Genomic DNA, 19,301 nt, shown 5'->3' with positions numbered 1-19,301 from the left:
CCTTTTGTAAGTGTGGCTTGTCCCTGATAATACACACGTTTGCATTATTGCTTACATAGACAGTAATTGCCTGTAGTTAATACACAATATATAATTGTCTACTTATATTATAAGTAGTTCTTAACAATACATTGTCATTGGAATAAATGATATCACCTGTTTGATATCCTGTGTGTGTTTGTCACTGTATTTCTCTCACAGAATAAAAAAAAAAAATCTTTACAAAATGTAAAGTGATCTACATCTAAGTGATGTTTGGGACCTGTCACCCACTTTGAGGATATATGTTAAGAGTGTCAGCAATACCCGGAGGGATGTGTCTGTAGGTTTTTCGCTCTTCTCTTGTACTTTATTGATAAATTAAGGTCATTGATTAATTGGGAACTCTTAATTCGTACGGTTGAACGGAAATAACTAAAAACAAGACACTAGGCCCTCCGGAATTGAGTTTGAGAACCTCTGATATATGCAATGCAGCCTAACCACGAGCCATGCTGGGGACGAGATTATATTCATATCGTCAGGCTAGGGACGAGATTATATTCAAATCGCAGGTTGGGGACGAGATTATATTCAAATCGCCAGGTTGGGGAAGAGATCATATTCAAAGTTACATAACCACGTAGGCCGGCTGGGGACGAGATTATATTCAAAGTATTTATTTCTCAAGTAATATACTTTTCTATATGTAACTGTGCCGCCGCCACTAGGGGGCTCTAAAATACCCTATTTTCGACCTGTGTAGTTGAAAACAGATTACCGAACGTCACTTCCGTAAACTGACACTGAGTCGCCATACTGACAACCATATCACTCATTTGTGTTAAATATAGCCAGAGGATGTAAATAAAACATTAAACATGTCCAAACAAATAGCGGAGTCATTAATTAACATGTCTTCCGGATTGCCACACAGGAAATACCGAGATATAGCGGTACTTTAATTTCAGATGCCAGGGGAACAAAACAACCTGCATGACAGATGTGGAAATTACAGATGACACTGCAGAAGAGCTGCTCATTAAAAAGACTGTGTAGCGCAAGACTATCTATTTGTCCAATAACATTATGTTTAAATGCATACAACTGAGAATACTGTATGTTTACGTTGTAAATAAGTAACTTCATTTAAACCAATTAAATTTACAACTCATTATTTATAAACTGTGGGCTAAATTGTAACGTCAAAGCATTATTATTCATGTTGTAAATAAAACAAATGTTCAAGCTACTTGGATAGTAACGTTAATTAGAGATTGTCCTTAGTAGCCAGATTGTCTTCAGTAGCCAACGAATAACAGGCCATTACAACCCAGAAACAAATCAGTGAAAATATTTTCTCTTGTCTTTTTTTTTTTTTTTACATATTGTTTTCATATTAAAACACTCATTTCTACATATCAATAACTTTATTTGTAATGGCGTCTTTTCTCCACATGCTCTGTCAACTTGTGTATGTTGAATGCAACAGCTTGTAGCTGTCAACGGGAGAAAAACATGTCGGTACGGCACGTGAAGTGTATTCTCAACAGACCGCTGAAATCAGTCTTCAAGAGGGTCTGTCTCTTGGCTGTGGAGACAGCGGTGTATCTCAATACACCTCAGTTGAAATCTGTGTCTGCTGCCCAGTCACACTCCTCTGTGTCGTTGCCATGGTGACATTACAGGACCGTCTTTGAAACTCAAGAGGCAACACGACATTTTTCGTTCTAAACTTTATTTTTTCCTGTTACGTTTTTTTATTTTAACTTCATGTATTTGTAGGTATAGGTGATAGTGGAAAATGCGCTCCCGTGTAGCCATTCTTGAGATTTATTCCATCGGATTAAATAACAACACATTGGAAAATTAGACAAAAAGTTTGTTTAGATGTGACCAAGAGGATTTTTTCGTGCTTGGTTGGACTGGTGGGCGTTGACGGGTTTTCTCGTAGTAAAAAGTAACAGGACAAGACCCTCCAACTCGAGGAAAACGCTTCTCAAGGTGGATGGAGATCAGACGGCTGCCTCAAATCGAGTGAGGAGAAGAGAAAACAGGAGTCCCTACGAGGGTAAGAATAACAGAATGTGAAGTTGAAAGAAAATATGATTCACACCGAACCTGCTCACCTCAAAGTAAAGTTAGTTGACAATACAAAATTAGCAGCATAGATTGATATGTCAGCGAACTGAAGGTAGAAATCCTACCCACCAGAAAAAACACATACATTTCAAATGTCATGACATTGTCAAATGCCACTGTTACACAAACATAACATGAGCAGAATTGAATGTTAAGTATTGTCTTTTCATCTGAGATAAATATGCAATATGAGTAGGAATAATTTAAGAAATCAATTAATAAATGTATGTATCTCTTGACATCGACATCTATTTTCATTCTAAATAGAGAAGATGACTTTTGTCATCTGTGTCCACCATCACCCCATGCATTTCAAATTAAAAAGCGTGAAAAAAGCGTGTGAAATAGATTCCTAAACTAACCATTATTCATTTCCATAGTTCTTAAATCAAGTATGATTATTTACAGAAAAATTGTTGTTGTTTCTAACTCCTTCCCTATAGGCCCAATGTGTGTGGATCGTTCCACTCCTACTGTTGTCCAGGCTGGAAAACCTTGCCCGGGGCAACCAGTGTATCGTGCGTAAGTAGCGCGCAGCAGATGTTGACGATAATAAAGTATCTCTGTGTTGAGTTGGTCTCTATGAAATATATATATATATTTTTTTTTTTTTCATAGGGCTCATGACCATTGACCAAATAGGATGTGCTAATTACATGTCTCATATAACTGTGATGTAGTGCTTCTGGGTTATTGCATGTCTTACACAATCATTTACAAATACATAGCAACAGCAAAAGAGCTAATGCATTGAACGATTTCAGAATATTGATTCTACGTTTAGTAAAAGCTCTCTATGGAAACAAGACTTCTCCCATGCAATATATGTCCCGATGTTAGGCCTACATGTTTCTTTAAATACCAATCCTGCATTATTGAAAATTATGCCCTAAAGCCATGCTTTGCACCTGTAAAGATACCAAATAATTGTTGGATAATAAATAATTTTCACTGTACTAATAAGTAACATGGGATGAGAGCCGAAACATCTCTAACAACCAGTAAACTCCTCATCTAACCACACACGGCTCGGGGGAAAGAATAACAGAATGTGAAGTTGAAAGAAAATATGAAACCTTTACACCGAACCTGCTCTCACCTCAAAGTAACGTTTGTTGACAATACAAATAAATGTATTATTTAATTAGCAGCATAGATTGTTTGTGCACCTTATTAGCATATCCCTTCCATGAGACTCCCTCCAGCTCCTCTTGGGGGACCCGGCTTGGCCATCCTTCCCTGGGACTTCCTCCAGCTCCTCTTGGGGACCCGGCTTGGCCCCCTTCCCTGAGACTTCTCAAGCTCCTCCTGGGGCTCAGCTTGGCCCGGTAACTTGGTCGGTCACAACAGCAAGAGCAAGGTGTTAGATATGCCCAGAACTCTCCTGTGGTTTCCAGGGGTCATACCCAGAGTTCTCCTGTGGTGTCCAGGGGTCATGCCCAGGCCTCCTGTAGTGTCCAGGGGTCATGCCCAGAGTTCTCCTGTAGTGTCCAGGGGGTCATACCCAGAGTTCTCCTGTAGTGTCCAGGGGGTCATGCCCAGAGTTCTCCTGTAGTGTCCACGGGGTCATACCCAGAGTTCTCCTGTGGTGTCCAGGGTCATACAGGGGTCATACCCAGAGTTCTCCTGTGGTGTCCAGGTCATGTTGGAGTCAGTAGAGTGGACCTGACTCGAAGGGCTGTTGACTCTGGAAAGGGGCCAGAGGGAAGTATCAGAGTTCAGGCTCTCCCTATTGACATATCAATGTTAGATGTCAGCTTCAATTATGCTGCATGCCAGCTGCATGTCTCCTCTGACAAATACACTGAGTATACCAACATTAGGAACACCTTCCTAATATTGAGTTGTACCCCCCCCTTTGCCATCAGCCTCAATTTGTTGGGGTATGGACTCTACAAGGTGTCAAAAGCGTTCCACAGTAATGCTGGCCCATGTTGACTCCAGTGCATCCTACAGTTGTGTCAAGTTGGCTGGATGTCCTTTGGGTGGTGGACCATTCTAAACTCAGCAAAAAAATAGTCTTTCAAAGATAATTCGTAAAAATCCAATTAACTTCACAGATCTTCATTGTAAAGGGTTTAAACACTGTTTCCCATGCTTGTTCAATGAACCTTAAACAATTAATCAACATGCACCTGTGGAACGGTTGTTAAGACACTAACAGCTTACAGACGGTAAGCAATTAAGGTCACAGTTGAAAACTTAGGACACTAAAGAGGCCTTTCTACTGACTCTTTAAAATACCAAAAGAAAGATGCCCAGGGTCCCTGCTCATCTGTGTGAATGTGCCTTAGGCATGCTGCAAGGAGGCATGAGAACTGCAGATGTGGCCAGGGCAATAAATTGCATTGTCCGTACTGTGAGACGCCTAAGACAGCTCTACAGGGAGACAGGATGGACAGCTGATCGTCCCCGCAGTGGCAGACCACGTGTAACAACACCTGCACAGGATTGGTACATCCGAACATCACACCTGCGGGACAGGTACAGGATGGCAACAACAACTGCCCAAGTTACACTAGGAAAGCACAATCCCTCCATCAGTGCTCAGACTGTCCGCAATAGGCTGAGAGAGGGCTGGACTGAGGGCTTGTAGGCCTGTTGTAAGGCAGGTCCTCACCAGACATCACCGACAACAACCTCGCCTATGGGCACAAACCCACCGTCGCTGGACCAGACAGGACTGGCAAAAGTGCTCTTCACTGACGAGTCGCGGTTTAGTCTCACCAGGGGTAATGGTCGGATTCGCGTTTATCGTCGAAGGAATGAGAGTTACACCGAGGCCTGTACTCTGAGCGAGATCGATTTGGAGGTGGAGGGTCCGTCATGGTCTGGGGCGGTGTGTCACAGCATCATCGGACTGAGCTTGTTGTCATTGCAGGCAATCTCAACGCTGTGCGTTACAGGAAGACATCCTCCTCCCTCATGTGGAACCCTTCCTGCAGGCTCATCCTGATATGACCCTCCAGCATGACAATGCCACCAGCCATACTGCTCGTTCTGTGCGTGATTTCCTGCAAGACAGGAGTGTCAGTGTTCTGTCATGGCCAGCGAAGAGCCCGAATCTCAATCCCATTGAGCACGTCTGGGACCTGTTGGATCGGAGGGTGAGGGCTAGGACCATTCCCCCAGAAATGTCCGGGAACTTGCAGGTGCCTTGGTGGAAGAGTGGGGTAACATCTCACAGCAAGAACTGGCAAATATGGTGCAGTCCATGAGGAGATGCACTGCAGTACTTAATGCAGCTGGTGGCCACATCAGATACTGACTGTTACTTTTGACCCCCCCCTTGTTCAGGGACACATTATTCCATTTCTATTAGTCACATGTCTGTGGAACTTGTTCAGTTTATGGCTCAGCTGTTGAATATTGTTATGTTCATACAAATCTTTACACATGTCAAGTTTGCTGAAAATAAACGTAGTTGACAGTGAGAGGACGTTTCTTTTTTTGCTGAGTTTAGATACACTTGGGAAACTGTTGAGCTTGAAAAACCCAGCAGTGTTGCAGTTCTTGACACAAACTATTGCACCTGGCACCTACTACCATACCCCGTTCAAAGGCACTTAAATCTTTTGTCTTGCCCATTCACCCTCTGAATGGCACATATACACAATCCATGTCTCAATTGTAAAGAAAATGGAACAACCCTTATTTAACCAGGTCTCCTCCCCTTCATCTACACGGATTGAAGTGGATTTAATAAGTGACATCAATAAGGGATCATAGCTTTCACTTGGATTCACCTGGTCAGTCTGTCATGGAAAGAGCAGGTGTTCTTAATGTTTTGTACACTCAGTGTATATTCTACTAGAATTTCTTGGGCACACATAGATAGCATAGGTGTTATTATTCAACACTATCGGGGTAAAACAGGATTCTCAAAATCAGACACACAAGTTACTTTCTTGTGACCCTCAGAGGATTCTTTACAATTACTATTGTATATTACAGTTTGAGTTACCACCTAAACCTAAACTGGCACAGCAATGTTACAATAGACCACCTAAACCTAACCTGGCACAGCAATGTTACTATAGACCACCTAAACCTAAACTGGCACAGCAATGTTACTAGAGACCACCTAAACCTAAACTGGCACAGCAATGTTACAATAGACCACCTAAACCTAAACTGGCACAGCAATGTTACAATAGACCACCTAAACCTAAACTGGCACAGCAATGTTACTAGACCACCTAAACCTAAACTGGCACAGCAATACAATAGACCACCTAAACCTAACCTGGCACAGCAATGTTACTATAGACCACCTAAACCTAAACTGGCACAACAATGTTACTAGAGACCACCTAAACCTAACCTGGCACAGCAATGTTACTATAGACCACCTAAACCTAAACTGGCACAACAATGTTACTATAGACTACCTAAACCTAACCTGGCACAACAATGTTACTATAGACCACCTAAACCTAAACTGGCACAACAATGTTACTAGAGACCACCTAAACCTAACCTGGCACAGCAATGTTACTATAGACCACCTAAACCTAAACTGGCACAACAATGTTACTATAGACTACCTAAACCTAACCTGGCACAACAATGTTACTATAGACCACCTAAACCTAACCTGGCACAGCAATGTTACTATAGACCACCTAAACCTAAACTAGCACAATTCCAATAATGGGTATAATAACTGTAATGCTAGGAAATATGTTAACGAGCCCCTGACACGGTAACTAATACATTGGGTTTTGTATGGGTTGTAACTTCCACATTCCTGTTTTCTCATTGTACTCCACTGCTTGCAAGGTCTACGTGATATTTTTTTTTTTTTAACTTGGTTTGCACTGTATTTAACGAAGGCTAGGACAAGCTCTTAGTCTGGCCCATGTACTGTAGTAGTTCTCAAATAGGGTCTGACGGACAATGTTCATTTACTCTACACTCTTTGTGTGTCCTCATCCCCACAGCCATTTGCCGGAACAGCTGTGGAGATGGAGATGGATTTTGCTCACGGCCCAACATGTGCACATGTCCCAGTGGCCAAATTGCACCAACCTGTGGCACAAAGTCCAGTAAGTGTTCCCTCGTGTTACATGTCGCCTTCTTCATTGGGGGCAGCGTAGCCTAGTGGTTAGAGCGTTGGACTAGTAACCGGAAGGTTGCGAGTTCAAACCCCCGAGCTGACAAGGTACACCCTGAACAGGCAGTTAACCCACTGTTCCTAGGCCGTCATTGAAAATAAGAATATGTTCTTAACTGACTTGCCTGGTTAAATAAAGGTAAAATTAAAATAAAAAAATTCATGCTTCCTCTCCAATATAAAACCACAAATTGCTTTACGAGAGTGTTTTGTATATGTTTAGTTTATTTCACCTATAATATACTGTCCGACAATGGGTTTTACTAGTATTTTGGACATTTGAATTCCACCCAAACAAAAAAGAGAGCAAATAAACCCCTATTTTAACCATCCTGTTTATCTCGTACAACCCTCCTCTGCTCGCTCACTTCACACGAAAGTTGTGAATGGGATGTTGACCAATATGCCGTGGTCCTGTCCTGTTGCTCCTCTAGCCCAGCAGTGTAACATCAGGTGTATGAACGGTGGCCTCTGTGCCGAGGACCACTGTCAGTGTCAGCAGGGCTTCTCAGGCTCCTACTGTGGACAACGTGAGTATACACTATGATGTAAATGCAGCCCGTTTACACAGTGTAGTAGATACAGTAAGCACCAATTGTGCTAAATCAGCATTGCAAGTGTTCATTGGCGTTTAGGCTACTTGCTTTAATTCACTCATGTATAATATATATATATATATATATATATATATATTCCTCTGTATTTTACCCCCTTTTTCTCCTCAATTTCGATCTTGTCTCATCGCTTCAAGTCCCAAATGGGCTTGGGACAGGCGAAGGTCGAGTCATGTGTCCTCCAAAACATGACCCGCCACACCGCGCCTCTGAATCCAGCTGCACCAATTAGTGAGAGAGAGGAAACACCGTTCAACTGATGACTGAAGTCAGCCTGCAGGCACCCGGCCCGCCACAAGGAGTCGCTAGAGCGCGATGGGCCAAGTAAAGCCCCACCGGCCAAACCCTCCCCTAACCCAGACGTCGCTGGGCACTTGCGCGCCGCCCTATGGGACTCCCGATCACGGCCGATTGTGATACAGCGCAGGATCAAACCCGGGTCTGTAGGGACCTCTCAAGCACTGCGATGCCTTAGATCGCTGCGCAACTCGGGAGGCTCACCTACATTTTTTTTACCATTAACTTATAGGCCCCATATAGACTCCATGGGAGATCTAAGGGCTTCCTCCAAGTTCATCACTGTATAGACTGTAGAACGTGTGACAAACTGCAGCAGAAACAGTTGGTATAGATAAATTAGGAGATTTATTTTTACATATATACTATTACTATCAAACAATGGTATGGTTATGGAGGATAATACATTTCTTAAGGACTTCACATTAACATGTCCCTCCAGATCCTCAAAACCTCCTAAAAACCACGGTATATGGTTAGTACACGTGAGTTTAATCCTAGACAAGCCATGGGCCAATGCCTTCATATATAGTTCAGATCCAGGATATATGGTTCAGATCCAGGATATATAGTTCAGATTCAGGATATATAGTTCAGATTCAGGATATATAGTTCAGATCCAGGATATATAGTTCAGATTCAGGATATATGGTTCAGATCCAGGCTCCTGAATGTATAGTTCAGATCCAGGATATATAGTTCAGATCCAGGATATATAGTTCAGATTCAGGATATATAGTTCAGATCCAGGATATATAGTTATATAGTTCAGATCCAGGATATATAGTTCAGATTCAGGATATATGGTTCAGATCCAGGATATATAGTTCAGATCCAGGATATATAGTTCAGATTCAGGATATATAGTTCAGATTCAGGATATATGGTTCAGATCCAGGATATATAGTTCAGATCCAGGATATATAGTTCAGAACCAAAATATATAGTTCAGATTCAGGATATATAGTTCAGATCCAGGATATATAGTTCAGATTCAGGATATATAGTTCAGAACCAGTGTGGATTGACATTGAAAGGGCCTGAAAGGTTCTTGTCCTGCCATGAAGCAGGGCCCCCGTAACCGGGGCGTAACTAGGGCATTAAGCCGCCATTAGGGCTCCAGTCCCTCGCAGGGTGAACAGAGGGTTAGTGGGCCAACATGGCTTACATTTGACGTCGAAGCAGCTGTCGTCACCTGGAAGGCTTATAATCCAGCCAATTCTGGGCTTGCTCAAGTGGATGTGTAAATCACAGAATAGGTAGCAGCATGATGGAGTGGTAGGAGGAGAGGAGGGAAAGAGGGGTAGTGGTAGATAGAAAGAGAGAGGTAAGGGATACAGGAATGGAGGGATAGAGGTAGGTAGAAGGAGAGAGGTAAGGGATAGAGGTATATAGAGGGATAGAGGTAGATAGAGGGATAGAGGTAGAGAGAGGTAGATATAGGCAGATAGAGGGATAGAGGGATAGAGGTAGATAGAGGGGTAGAGGGATAGAGGTAGATATAGAGGTGGTTAGAGGTAGAACGAGGGATAGAGGTAGAACGAGGGATAGAGGTAGATATAGAGGTAAATAGAGGGATAGAGGTAGATAGAGGGATAGAGGTAGATAGAGGTAGATAGAGGGATAGAGGTAGATAGAGGGATAGAGGTAGATAGAGGGATAGAGGTAGATAGAGGGATAGAGGTAGATAGAGGGATAGGGGTAGATAGAGGGATAGAGGTAGATAGAGGTAGATAGAGGGATAGAGGTATAGAGGTAGATAGAGGTATAGAGGTAGATATAGGTATAGAGGTAGATAGAGGGATAGAGGTAGATAGAGAGATAGAGGTAGATAGAGGGATAGAGGTAGATAGAGGGGGATAGAGGTAGATAGAGGGATAGAGGTAAATATAGGTAGATAAAGGGATAGAGGTAGATAGGGGGATAGATATGGATAGAGTGATAGCGTTAGAGAGGTAGATAGGGGGATAGAGGTAGATAGAGGTAGATATAGAGGTAGAGAGATGGATAGAGGTAGACAGAGGGATAGAGGTAGACAGATGGATAGAGGTAGATAGGTAGATAGAGGGATAGAGGTAGATAGATGGATAGAGGTAGATAGAGGGATAGAGGTAGAGAGAGGGATAGAGGTAGATAGAGGGATAGTCGGATAGAGGTAGATAGAGGGATAGAGGTAAAGAGAGGTAAGGTATAGAGGTAGAAAGAGGTAAGGGATAGAGGTAGATAGAGGTAAATAGAGGTAAGGGATAGAGGTAGATAAAGGGATAGAGGTAGATAAAGGGATAGAGGTAGATAGAGGTAGATAGAGGGATATAGGTAGATAGGGGGATATAGGTAGATAGGGGGATAGAGGTAGATAGAGGGGGATAGAGGGATATAGGTAGATAGATGTAGATAGAGGTAGAGAGAGGTAGAGAGAGGTAGATAGGGGGATAGAGGTAGATAGAGGGATAAAGGTAAATATAGGTAGATAGAGGGATAGAGGTAGATTAAGGGATAAAGGGATAGAGGTAGATAGGGGGATAGATATGGATAGAGTGATACCGTTAGAGAGGTAGATAGGGGGATAGAGGTAGATAGAGGGATAGAGATAGATAGAGGTAGATATAGAGGTAGAGAGATGGATAGAGGTAAATAGAGGGATAGAGATAGATAGAGGGATAGAGGTAGACAGAGGGATAGAGGTAGATAGAGGTAGAGAGAGGGATAGAGGTAGATAGATGGATAGAGGTAGATAGAGGGATAGAGGTAGATAGAGGGATAGTCGGATAGAGGTAGATAGAGGGATAGAGGTAAAGAGAGGTAAGGTATAGAGGAATAGAGGTAGAAAGAGGTAAGGGATAGAGGTAGATAGAGGTAAATAGAGGTAAGGGATAGAGGTAAATAGAGGTAAGGGATAGAGGTAGATAGAGGGATTGAGGTAGATAGAGGTAGGTAAAGGGATAGAGGTAAAGAGAGGTAAGGTATAGAGGTAGATAGAGGGATAGTCGGATAGAGGTAGATAGAGGGATAGACGTAGATAGAGGGATAGAGGTAGATAGAGGGATAGAGGTATAGAGGTAGATAGAGGTACGGTATAGAGGGATAGAGGTAGATAGAAAGATAGAGGTAATTAGAGGTAAGGGATAGAGGAATAGAGGTAGATAGTAGTAGATAGGACTTGGCAGAGGTTGACCTAGCTTAGCTAGAGGTAGAGAGAGGTAGAGAGAGGGATAGAGGTAGATAGTAGTAGATAGGACTTGGCAGAGGTTTGCATGTTGACCTAGCCTAGCTAGAGGTAGAGAGAGGATAGAGGTAGATAGTAGTAGATAGGACTTGGCAGAGGGTTGACCTAGCCTAGCTAGAGGTAGAGAGAGGGATAGAGGTAGATAGTAGTAGATAGGACTTGGCAGAGGGTTGCATGTTGACCTAGCCTAGCTAGAGGTAGAGAGAGGATAGAGGTAGATAGAGGTAGCTAGAGGTAGATAGGTAGGTATAGGTTTTGACCTAGCCTAGCTCTGCTGGGAAACTTCTAGAAAGTGTTGAGAGGGTGGGGGAGAAACTCTCTCAGAATGTTTGGGCTAATGTTTGACTTTCGTCTTCAAAGCGGAGGCCCCTTGGCACCGCACACAGCGAGTTTGGGTAGATGGGGTGGTGGGGGGTTGTTGCCTGGTTTCTGTTAAAACAACTCACACAGTCGTGGCGTAAACGAAGGAAGCAGAGGAAATATGTCGCAAGCAGTTTGACAGCTTGAAGTCCTCTCTCTACACCTTGGCTGGCTCAAGTCTTTCTTGCTTAAGTCTTCTGGCTAACTGAGATTTGGATATTTTTTTGGGGGAAAAATTCCATTGAATCTAATGAGGATTCTAGCCTCACACTGATTAACCTCCACTGGCAATAGACAATTAGGAAGACACACCCTCCCAAAACCCCATTTCTCAAAGTGCCAACATAAATAACCTGGCATCTGTTACAAAGGAAAAATAGAGAGACCAGGGGAATTTGACCCACTTCTGTAATCATGGCTTCACAAAGACCATGGAAAAATAAGGCCTTCAGATGTGCAGTTGGGCATGTGTGTGTGTGTGTGCGTGTGTGTGTCTGTTTCAGCCCGTCTGCGATATTAAGAGCTAGATGTGCAGTTGTGTGTGTGTGTGCGTGTGCGTGTTCGTGTGCATACATATGTGTGTGTGACTAACTGAAACTGTGTGTGTGTGTGTCTCTGTTTCAGCCGTCTGTGATAGTAAGTGCCAAAACGGCGGGCGCTGCATTGGACCCAACCGGTGCGCCTGTGTCTACGGGTTCACTGGGCCCCAGTGTGAGAGAGGTAAGAGCCCAAGCCTATGGAAACTCTTGGTCACCCACTTATTTTATTTTTTTTGTTTTTTTTTTTGGGGTGGAGGAGAGGTGTCGCCTGGGTTCTAGGGCTGTCCCCATTGGAGAACCCTTTTCGGTTCCAGGTAAAAATCCGTTTTGGTTTCATGTAAAACCCTGTGTGGAAAGGGTTCTACCTGGAACCAAAAAGGGGTTATTTAAAGGGTTCTCAAATGAAGACAGCTTTTACGTAGATTCTAGATAGTACTTTTTTTAAGTGTCCTCCCTGTCTCCATCTATCTCTACCTTTATCTCTCTCTCTCTCTATCAATCAATCTCTATCTATATCAATCAATCTCTCTCTCTCTCTATCGGTCTATCTCTATCTATATCAATCAATCTCTCTCTCTCTCTATCGGTCTATCTCTATCTATATCAATCAATCTCTCTCTCTCTCTATCGGTCTATCTCTATCTATATCAATCAATCTCTCTCTGTCTGTCTGTCTGTCTGTCTATCTATATCAATCAATCTCAATCTCTCTCTGTCTGTCTGTCTGTCTGTCTGTCTATCTATATCAATCTCAATCTCAATCTCTCTCTGTCTGTCTGTCTATCTAAATCTCAATCTCAATCTCAATCTCAATCTCAATCTCAATCTCAATCTCAATCTCAATCTGTCTGTCTGTCTGTCTGTCTGTCTGTCTGTCTGTCTGTCTGTCTGTCTGTCTGTCTGTCTGTCTGTCTGTCTGTCTGTCTGTCTGTCTGTCTGTCTGTCTCTGTCTGTCTCTGTCTGTCTGTCTGTCTCTCTCTCTCTCTCTCTCTCTCTCTCTCTCTCTCTCTCTCTCTCTCTCTCTCTCTCTCTCTCTCTCTCTCTCTCTCTCTCTCTCCTCTCTCTCTCTCTCTCTCCTCTCTGTCTGTCTCTGTCTGTCTCTCTCTGTCTCTCTCTCTCTCTCTCTCTCTCGCTCCTGCGCTCTCTCGCTCTCTCGCCTCTCTCTTTTTCTCTCTCATTATTTCATGTTTTTTCATGAATGCAAGCACGCCATTAGTCCGTTATCTTCAACCTCCACATAAGAGAAGTGGCAACAGGACACAGACACTAAGCAGTTTGGTCACTTCCCCACGATAGATATTTAGTGTCTTCTAGTGACCACGTTACACAAGCAGAAACCTGTACTGCAGCACAGGGTTAAAAAAACTCACTTTTTGAGTCTGCCTGTTTGCATGGGAATGACCTTTTCCCTCCCGGTCATGAATGTTTATATGAATAAGGTGAGATGTTACCAGACATGTCATTACCCCATTGACCCACCCTTACCTCTTCTGGACTTCTGGCTCTTCTTTTTCCCACCTTTGTTCTGGTCTAACTGTTTTGGCAGTTTTAACCTCTCAGACCTTACTGGTGCTGTGGGTAGCCGTGCTGTAGGGTGAAGTTGCCCCTACACACACACACTAATCTAGGGTTAGTTTTGCATTTCCCCCACTAATCAAATCAAATTTATTACATAGCCCTTCTTACATCAGCTGATATCTCAAAGTGCTGTACAGTAACCCAGCCTAAAACCCCAAACAGCAAAAAGCAATGCAGGTGGCAGAAGCATCGGTGGCTAGGAAAACTCCTAGAAAGGCCAGAACCTAGGAAGGAAACCTAGAGAGGAACCAGGCTATGTGGGGTGGGGGAGGGGAACCTGATCCTAGATCTGTACCTAGGCTGGATGTCATGGAGAAAGGTGTAGCCACGGCAGAGGATGATTCACAGGGTCTGTCATTGACTCAGCAGTGGGCCTCACATCCCAGGGTTATTTATACCACCTCTCTGGTAGTGTGTCTCTGGGAAACACATTAGGGCTGTGTGTGTTGTGTGTGGTGTGTGGTGTGTGGTGTGTGTGCGTGCGTGCGTGTGTGCGAGCGTGCGTGTGTGTGCGTGCGTGTGTGTGTGTCATGGAGCGCTAGTTTGTAGTAGAGTGTGTCTAGTAAATAGAGTCAAATAGTGTTAAAAGCCACACGTGGCACAAGATCCTAACTAACTAAAACAAACTAACCCACTAAACACAGGGACAGATTGACTGGCTGATTTAGGGTCCCAGGTTGGTCTCAACTAGACAGTTTGAACAGGCAGACAGGTGTTGAATGGCTGAACCTGGACCTCTGTCTGTCTTCAGTCCCTTTCATCACGAGGAGTCAAGGAATGGGGTTTAAGTCTGTCTGTCTTCAGTCCCTTTCATCACGAGGAGTCAAGGAATGGGGTTTAAGTCTGTGTCTGTCCTCAGTCCCTTTCATCACGAGGAGTCAAGGAATGGGGTTTAAGTCTGTGTCTGTCCTCAGTCCCTTTCATCACGAGGAGTCAAGGAATGGGGTTTAAGCCTGTGTCTGTCTTCAGTCCCTTTCATCACGAGGAGTCAAGGAATGGGGTTTAAGTCTGTGTCTGTCTTCAGTCCCTTTCATCACGAGGAGTCAAGGAATGGGGTTTAAGTCTGTGTCTGTCCTCAGTCCCTTTCATCACGAGGAGTCAAGGAATGGGGTTTAAGTCTGTGTCTGTCCTCAGTCCCTTTCATCATGAGGAGTCAAGGAATGGGGTTTAAGTCTGTGTCTGTCCTCAGTCCCTTTCATCACGAGGAGTCAAGGAATGGGGTTTAAGTCTGTGTCTGTCTTCAGTCCCTTTCATCACGAGGAGTCAAGGAATGGGGTTTAAGTCTGTGTCTGTCTACAGTCCCTTTCATCACGAGAGTCAAGGAATGGGGTTTAAGTCTGTTAGTCCCTTTCATCACGAGTCAAGGAATGGGGTTTAAGTCTGTGTCTGTCTCAGTCCCTTTCATCACGAGGAGTCAAGGAATGGGGTTTAAGTCTGTGTCTGTCCTCAGTCCTTTCATCACGGGAGTCAAGGAATGGGGTTTAAGTCTGTGTCTGTCCTCAGTCCCTTTCATCACGAGGAGTCAAGGAATGGGGTTTAAGTCTGTGTCTGTCTTCAGTCCCTTTCATCACGAGGAGTCAAGGAATGGGGTTTAAGTCTGTCTGTCCACAGTCCCTTTCATCACGAGGAGTCAAGGAATGGGGTTTAAGTCTGTGTCTGTCCTCAGTCCCTTTCATCACGAGGAGTCAAGGAATGGGGTTTAAGTCTGTGTCTGTCCTCAGTCCCTTTCATCACGAGGAGTCAAGGAATGGGGTTTAAGTCTGTGTCTGTCCACAGTCCCTCACAGTCAGGAATGGGGTTTAAGTCCCTGTCTTCAGTCCCTTTCATCACGAGGAGTCAAGGAATGGGGTTTAAGTCTGTGTCTGTCTACAGTCAACACTCCAACACTCCTGTTGATGATGGGGCTAGTCCTGTATGGACTCCTGTTGATGATAGGGTTAGTCCTGTATGGACTCCTGTTGATGATAGGGTTAGTCCCGTATGGACTCCTGTTGATGATGGGGCTAGTCCTGTATGGACTCCTGTTGATGATAGGGTTAGTCCCGTATGGACTCCTGTTGATGATGGGGCTAGTCCTGTATGGACTCCTGTTGATGATGGGGTTAGTTCTGTATGGACTGCTGTTGATGATGGGGTTAGTCCTGTATGGACTCCTGTTGATGGTAGGGTTAGTCCTGTATGGGCTCCTGTTGATGATGGGGTTAGTCCTGTATGGATTCCTGTTGATGATAGGGTTAGTCCTGTATGGACTCCTGTTGATGAATCCCACTAGGCGTTAGTCCCGTATGGACTCCTGTTGATGAATCCCACTAGGGGTTAGTCCCGTATGGACTCCTGTTGATGATAGGGTTAGTCCTGTATGGGCTCTGTTGATGATAGGGTTATCCTGTATGGACTGCTGTTGATGAATCCCAATAGGGGTTAGTCCCGTATGGACTCCTGTTGATGAATCCCACTAGGGGTTAGTCCCGTATGGACTCCTGTTGATGATGGGGTTAGTCCAATATGGACTCCTGTTGATGATGGGGTTAGTCCTGTATGGACTCCTGTTGATGATGGGGTTAGTTCTGTATGGACTCCTTTTGATGATGGGGTTAGTTCTGTATGGACTCCTGTTGATGATGGGGTTAGTTCTGTATGGACTCCTGTTGATGATGGGGTAGTTCTGTATGGACTCCTGTTGATGATGGGGTTAGTTCTGTATGGACTGCTGTTGATGATATTGTTAGCCCCGTATGGACTCCTGTTGATGATGGGCTTAGTTCTGTATGGACTCCTGTTGATGATATTGTTAGCCCCGTATGGACTCCTGTTGATGATGGGCTTAGTTCTGTATGGACTCCTGTTGATGATGGGGTTAGTTCTGTATGGACTCCTGTTGATGATGGGCTTAGTTCTGTATGGACTCCTTTGATGATGGGGTTAGTTCTGTATGGACTCCTGTTGATGATGGGGTTAGTTCTGTATGGACTCCTGTTGATGATAGGGTTAGTCCTGTATGGACTCCTGTTGATGAATCCCACTAGGGGTTAGTCCCGTATGGACTCCTGTTGATGATGGGGTTAGGTCTGTATGGACTCCTGTTGATGATAGGGTTAGTTCTGTATGGACTCCTGTTGATGATGGGGTTAGTCCTGTATGGAGTCCTGTTGATGATAGGGTTAGTCCTGTATGGACTCCTGTTGATGAATCACACTAGGGGTTAGTCCTGTATGGACTCCTGTTGATCATAGGATTAGTCCTGTATGGGCTCCTGTTGATGATAGGGTTAGTCCTGTATGGACTCCTGTTGATGATGGGGCTAGTTCTGTATGGACTCCTGTTGATGATATTGTTAGCCCCGTATGGACTCCTGTTGATGATGGGGCTAGTCCTGTATGGACTGCTGTTGATGAATCCCAATAGGGGGTTCCGTATGGACTCCTGTTGATGATGGGGTTAGTTCTGTATGGACTCCTTTTGATGATGGAGTTAGTTCTGTATGGACTCCTGTTGATGATGGGGTTAGTTCTGTATGGACTCCTGTTGATGATAGGTTAGTCCTGTATGGACTCCTGTTGATGATAGGGTTAAGGTTAGTTCTGTATGGACTCCTGTTGATGATAGGGTTAAGGTTAGTCCTGTATGGACTCCTGTTGATGATAGGGTTACGGTTAGTCCTGTATGGACTCCTGTTGATTAATCCCACATGGGGCAGGTAGTTTAGTGTTTAGAGCGTTGGGCCTGTAGCTGAAAGGTTGCTGGATTGAATCCCTGACCTGACAAGGTAAAAATCTGTCGTTTTGCACCTGAACAAGGCAGTTACCCCACTGTACACCGGTAGACTGTCATTGTAATTAAGAATTTGTTCTTAACTGATTTGCCTAGTTTAAAAAAAATGGGGTTAAAATTATTCCTGTATGGACTAGTGTTGATGAATCGCACATACACTGTAGTTCAGCACATTCATGCTGATACTCATTACCAACATTTCAACAAAACAAATCAAAGAATATTTCACTAATTTCATCTCATTCTAAGATTTGTATTTAGTTAATAAGAACAAGTTCTTATTTACAATGATGGCCTAACCCGGACGACGCTGGACCAATTGTGCGCCGCCCTATGGGACTCCCAATCACAGCCGGACGTGATACAGTCTGAGTCGAACCAGGATTGTAGCGACGCTCTTGCGCTGAGATGCAAGGCCTTAGACCGCTGCGCCACTCGGGAGCAGTGATGCATTTTGCATTAGAAAGCCAGTAGCTGTTTGTTTACATCATATGTCAAGCATTTATTGGTATTTACCTCATTTCGTAGAGACTGTTGGTGCTACTGCAGTATACCCGTTGATTTTGAAGAATATATCTTATTAATTCCCCATTGAGCTTAGTTCAACAGTCGAACCCCATCAGAACCTACAATATAAGCTTTGTTTTACTCCCGCGTTGTTTGTAAACTATGTAATTGTAAACAAACGCCGCAGCCTCAAAACATGGATAAAACTATCCTTTTCACCTCAAGGATGTATCCACAGCTCTGTCTATGAATTTGAGAGTGGTTACATTTCTCCAGCCTCATCCCTCAGCTGTTTTCAAAAAAGTTATGGGGTATCCACTATTATATATATATATATATATATATATATATATATATATATATATATATATATATATATATATATATATATATATATATATATATATATATATATATATATATATATATATATATATATAAACTCAGCAAAAAAAAGAAACGGCCCTTTTTTCATGGACCCTGTCTTTCAAATATAATTCATAAAAATCCAAATAACTTCACAGATCTTCATTGTAAAGGGTTTTATAAAACAGTTTGCCATGCTTGTTCAATGAACCATAAACAATTAATGTACATGCACCTGTGGAACTGTCGTTAAGACACTAACACTAAGGTCACAGTTATGAAAACTTAGGACACTAAAGAGAACTTTCTACTGACTCTGAAAAAGATCAAAATAAAGATGCCCAGGGTCCCTGCTCATCTGTGTGAACTTGCCTTAGACATGATGTAAAGAGGCATAAGGACTGCAGATGTGGCCAGGGCAGTAAATTGCAATGTCCGTACTGTGAGACGCCGAAGACAGCACTACAGGGAGACAGGACGGACAGGTGATCATCCTCGCAGTGGCAGACTACATGTAACAACACCTGCACAGGATCGGTACATCCGAACATCACACCTGCGGGACAGGTACAGGATGGCAACAACAACTGCCCAAGTTACACCAGAAACGCACAATCCCTCCATCAGTGCTCAGACTGAGGGCTTGTAGGCCTGTTGTAAGGCACAAACAACAACCTCTCCTATGGGCACAAACACACCGTCTCTGGACCAGACAGGACTGGACAAAAAGTGCTCTTCACTGACAAGTCGCGGTTTTGTCTCACCAGGGGTGATGGTCGGATTCGCGTTTATCGTCAAAGGAATGA

At 43.6% G+C, this 19,301-nt stretch overlaps 1 protein-coding gene across 1 annotated transcript; it reads left to right on the top strand.

Annotated features, from left to right (window-relative positions):
• Nucleotides 1-2,628: 2,628 nt before the first annotated feature.
• On the top strand, nucleotides 2,629-12,454 carry LOC124029506 (fibrillin-2-like; the record flags this gene model as incomplete). Its single annotated transcript, XM_046341193.1, has 4 exons — nucleotides 2,629-2,643; nucleotides 7,065-7,169; nucleotides 7,672-7,767; nucleotides 12,359-12,454. Coding segments are annotated over exons 2-4 (244 nt in total), but the record flags the coding sequence as incomplete, so codon positions are not given.
• Between the last annotated feature and the right edge of the window lie 6,847 nt (nucleotides 12,455-19,301).

Source organism: Oncorhynchus gorbuscha, unplaced genomic scaffold, assembly GCF_021184085.1.
Source record: "Oncorhynchus gorbuscha isolate QuinsamMale2020 ecotype Even-year unplaced genomic scaffold, OgorEven_v1.0 Un_scaffold_6631, whole genome shotgun sequence".
NCBI classification, from domain to species: Eukaryota; Metazoa; Chordata; class Actinopteri; order Salmoniformes; family Salmonidae; genus Oncorhynchus; species Oncorhynchus gorbuscha.
The sequence above is the reverse complement of the archived record's forward strand: the minus strand, read 5'-3'. Positions and strand labels throughout refer to the sequence as shown.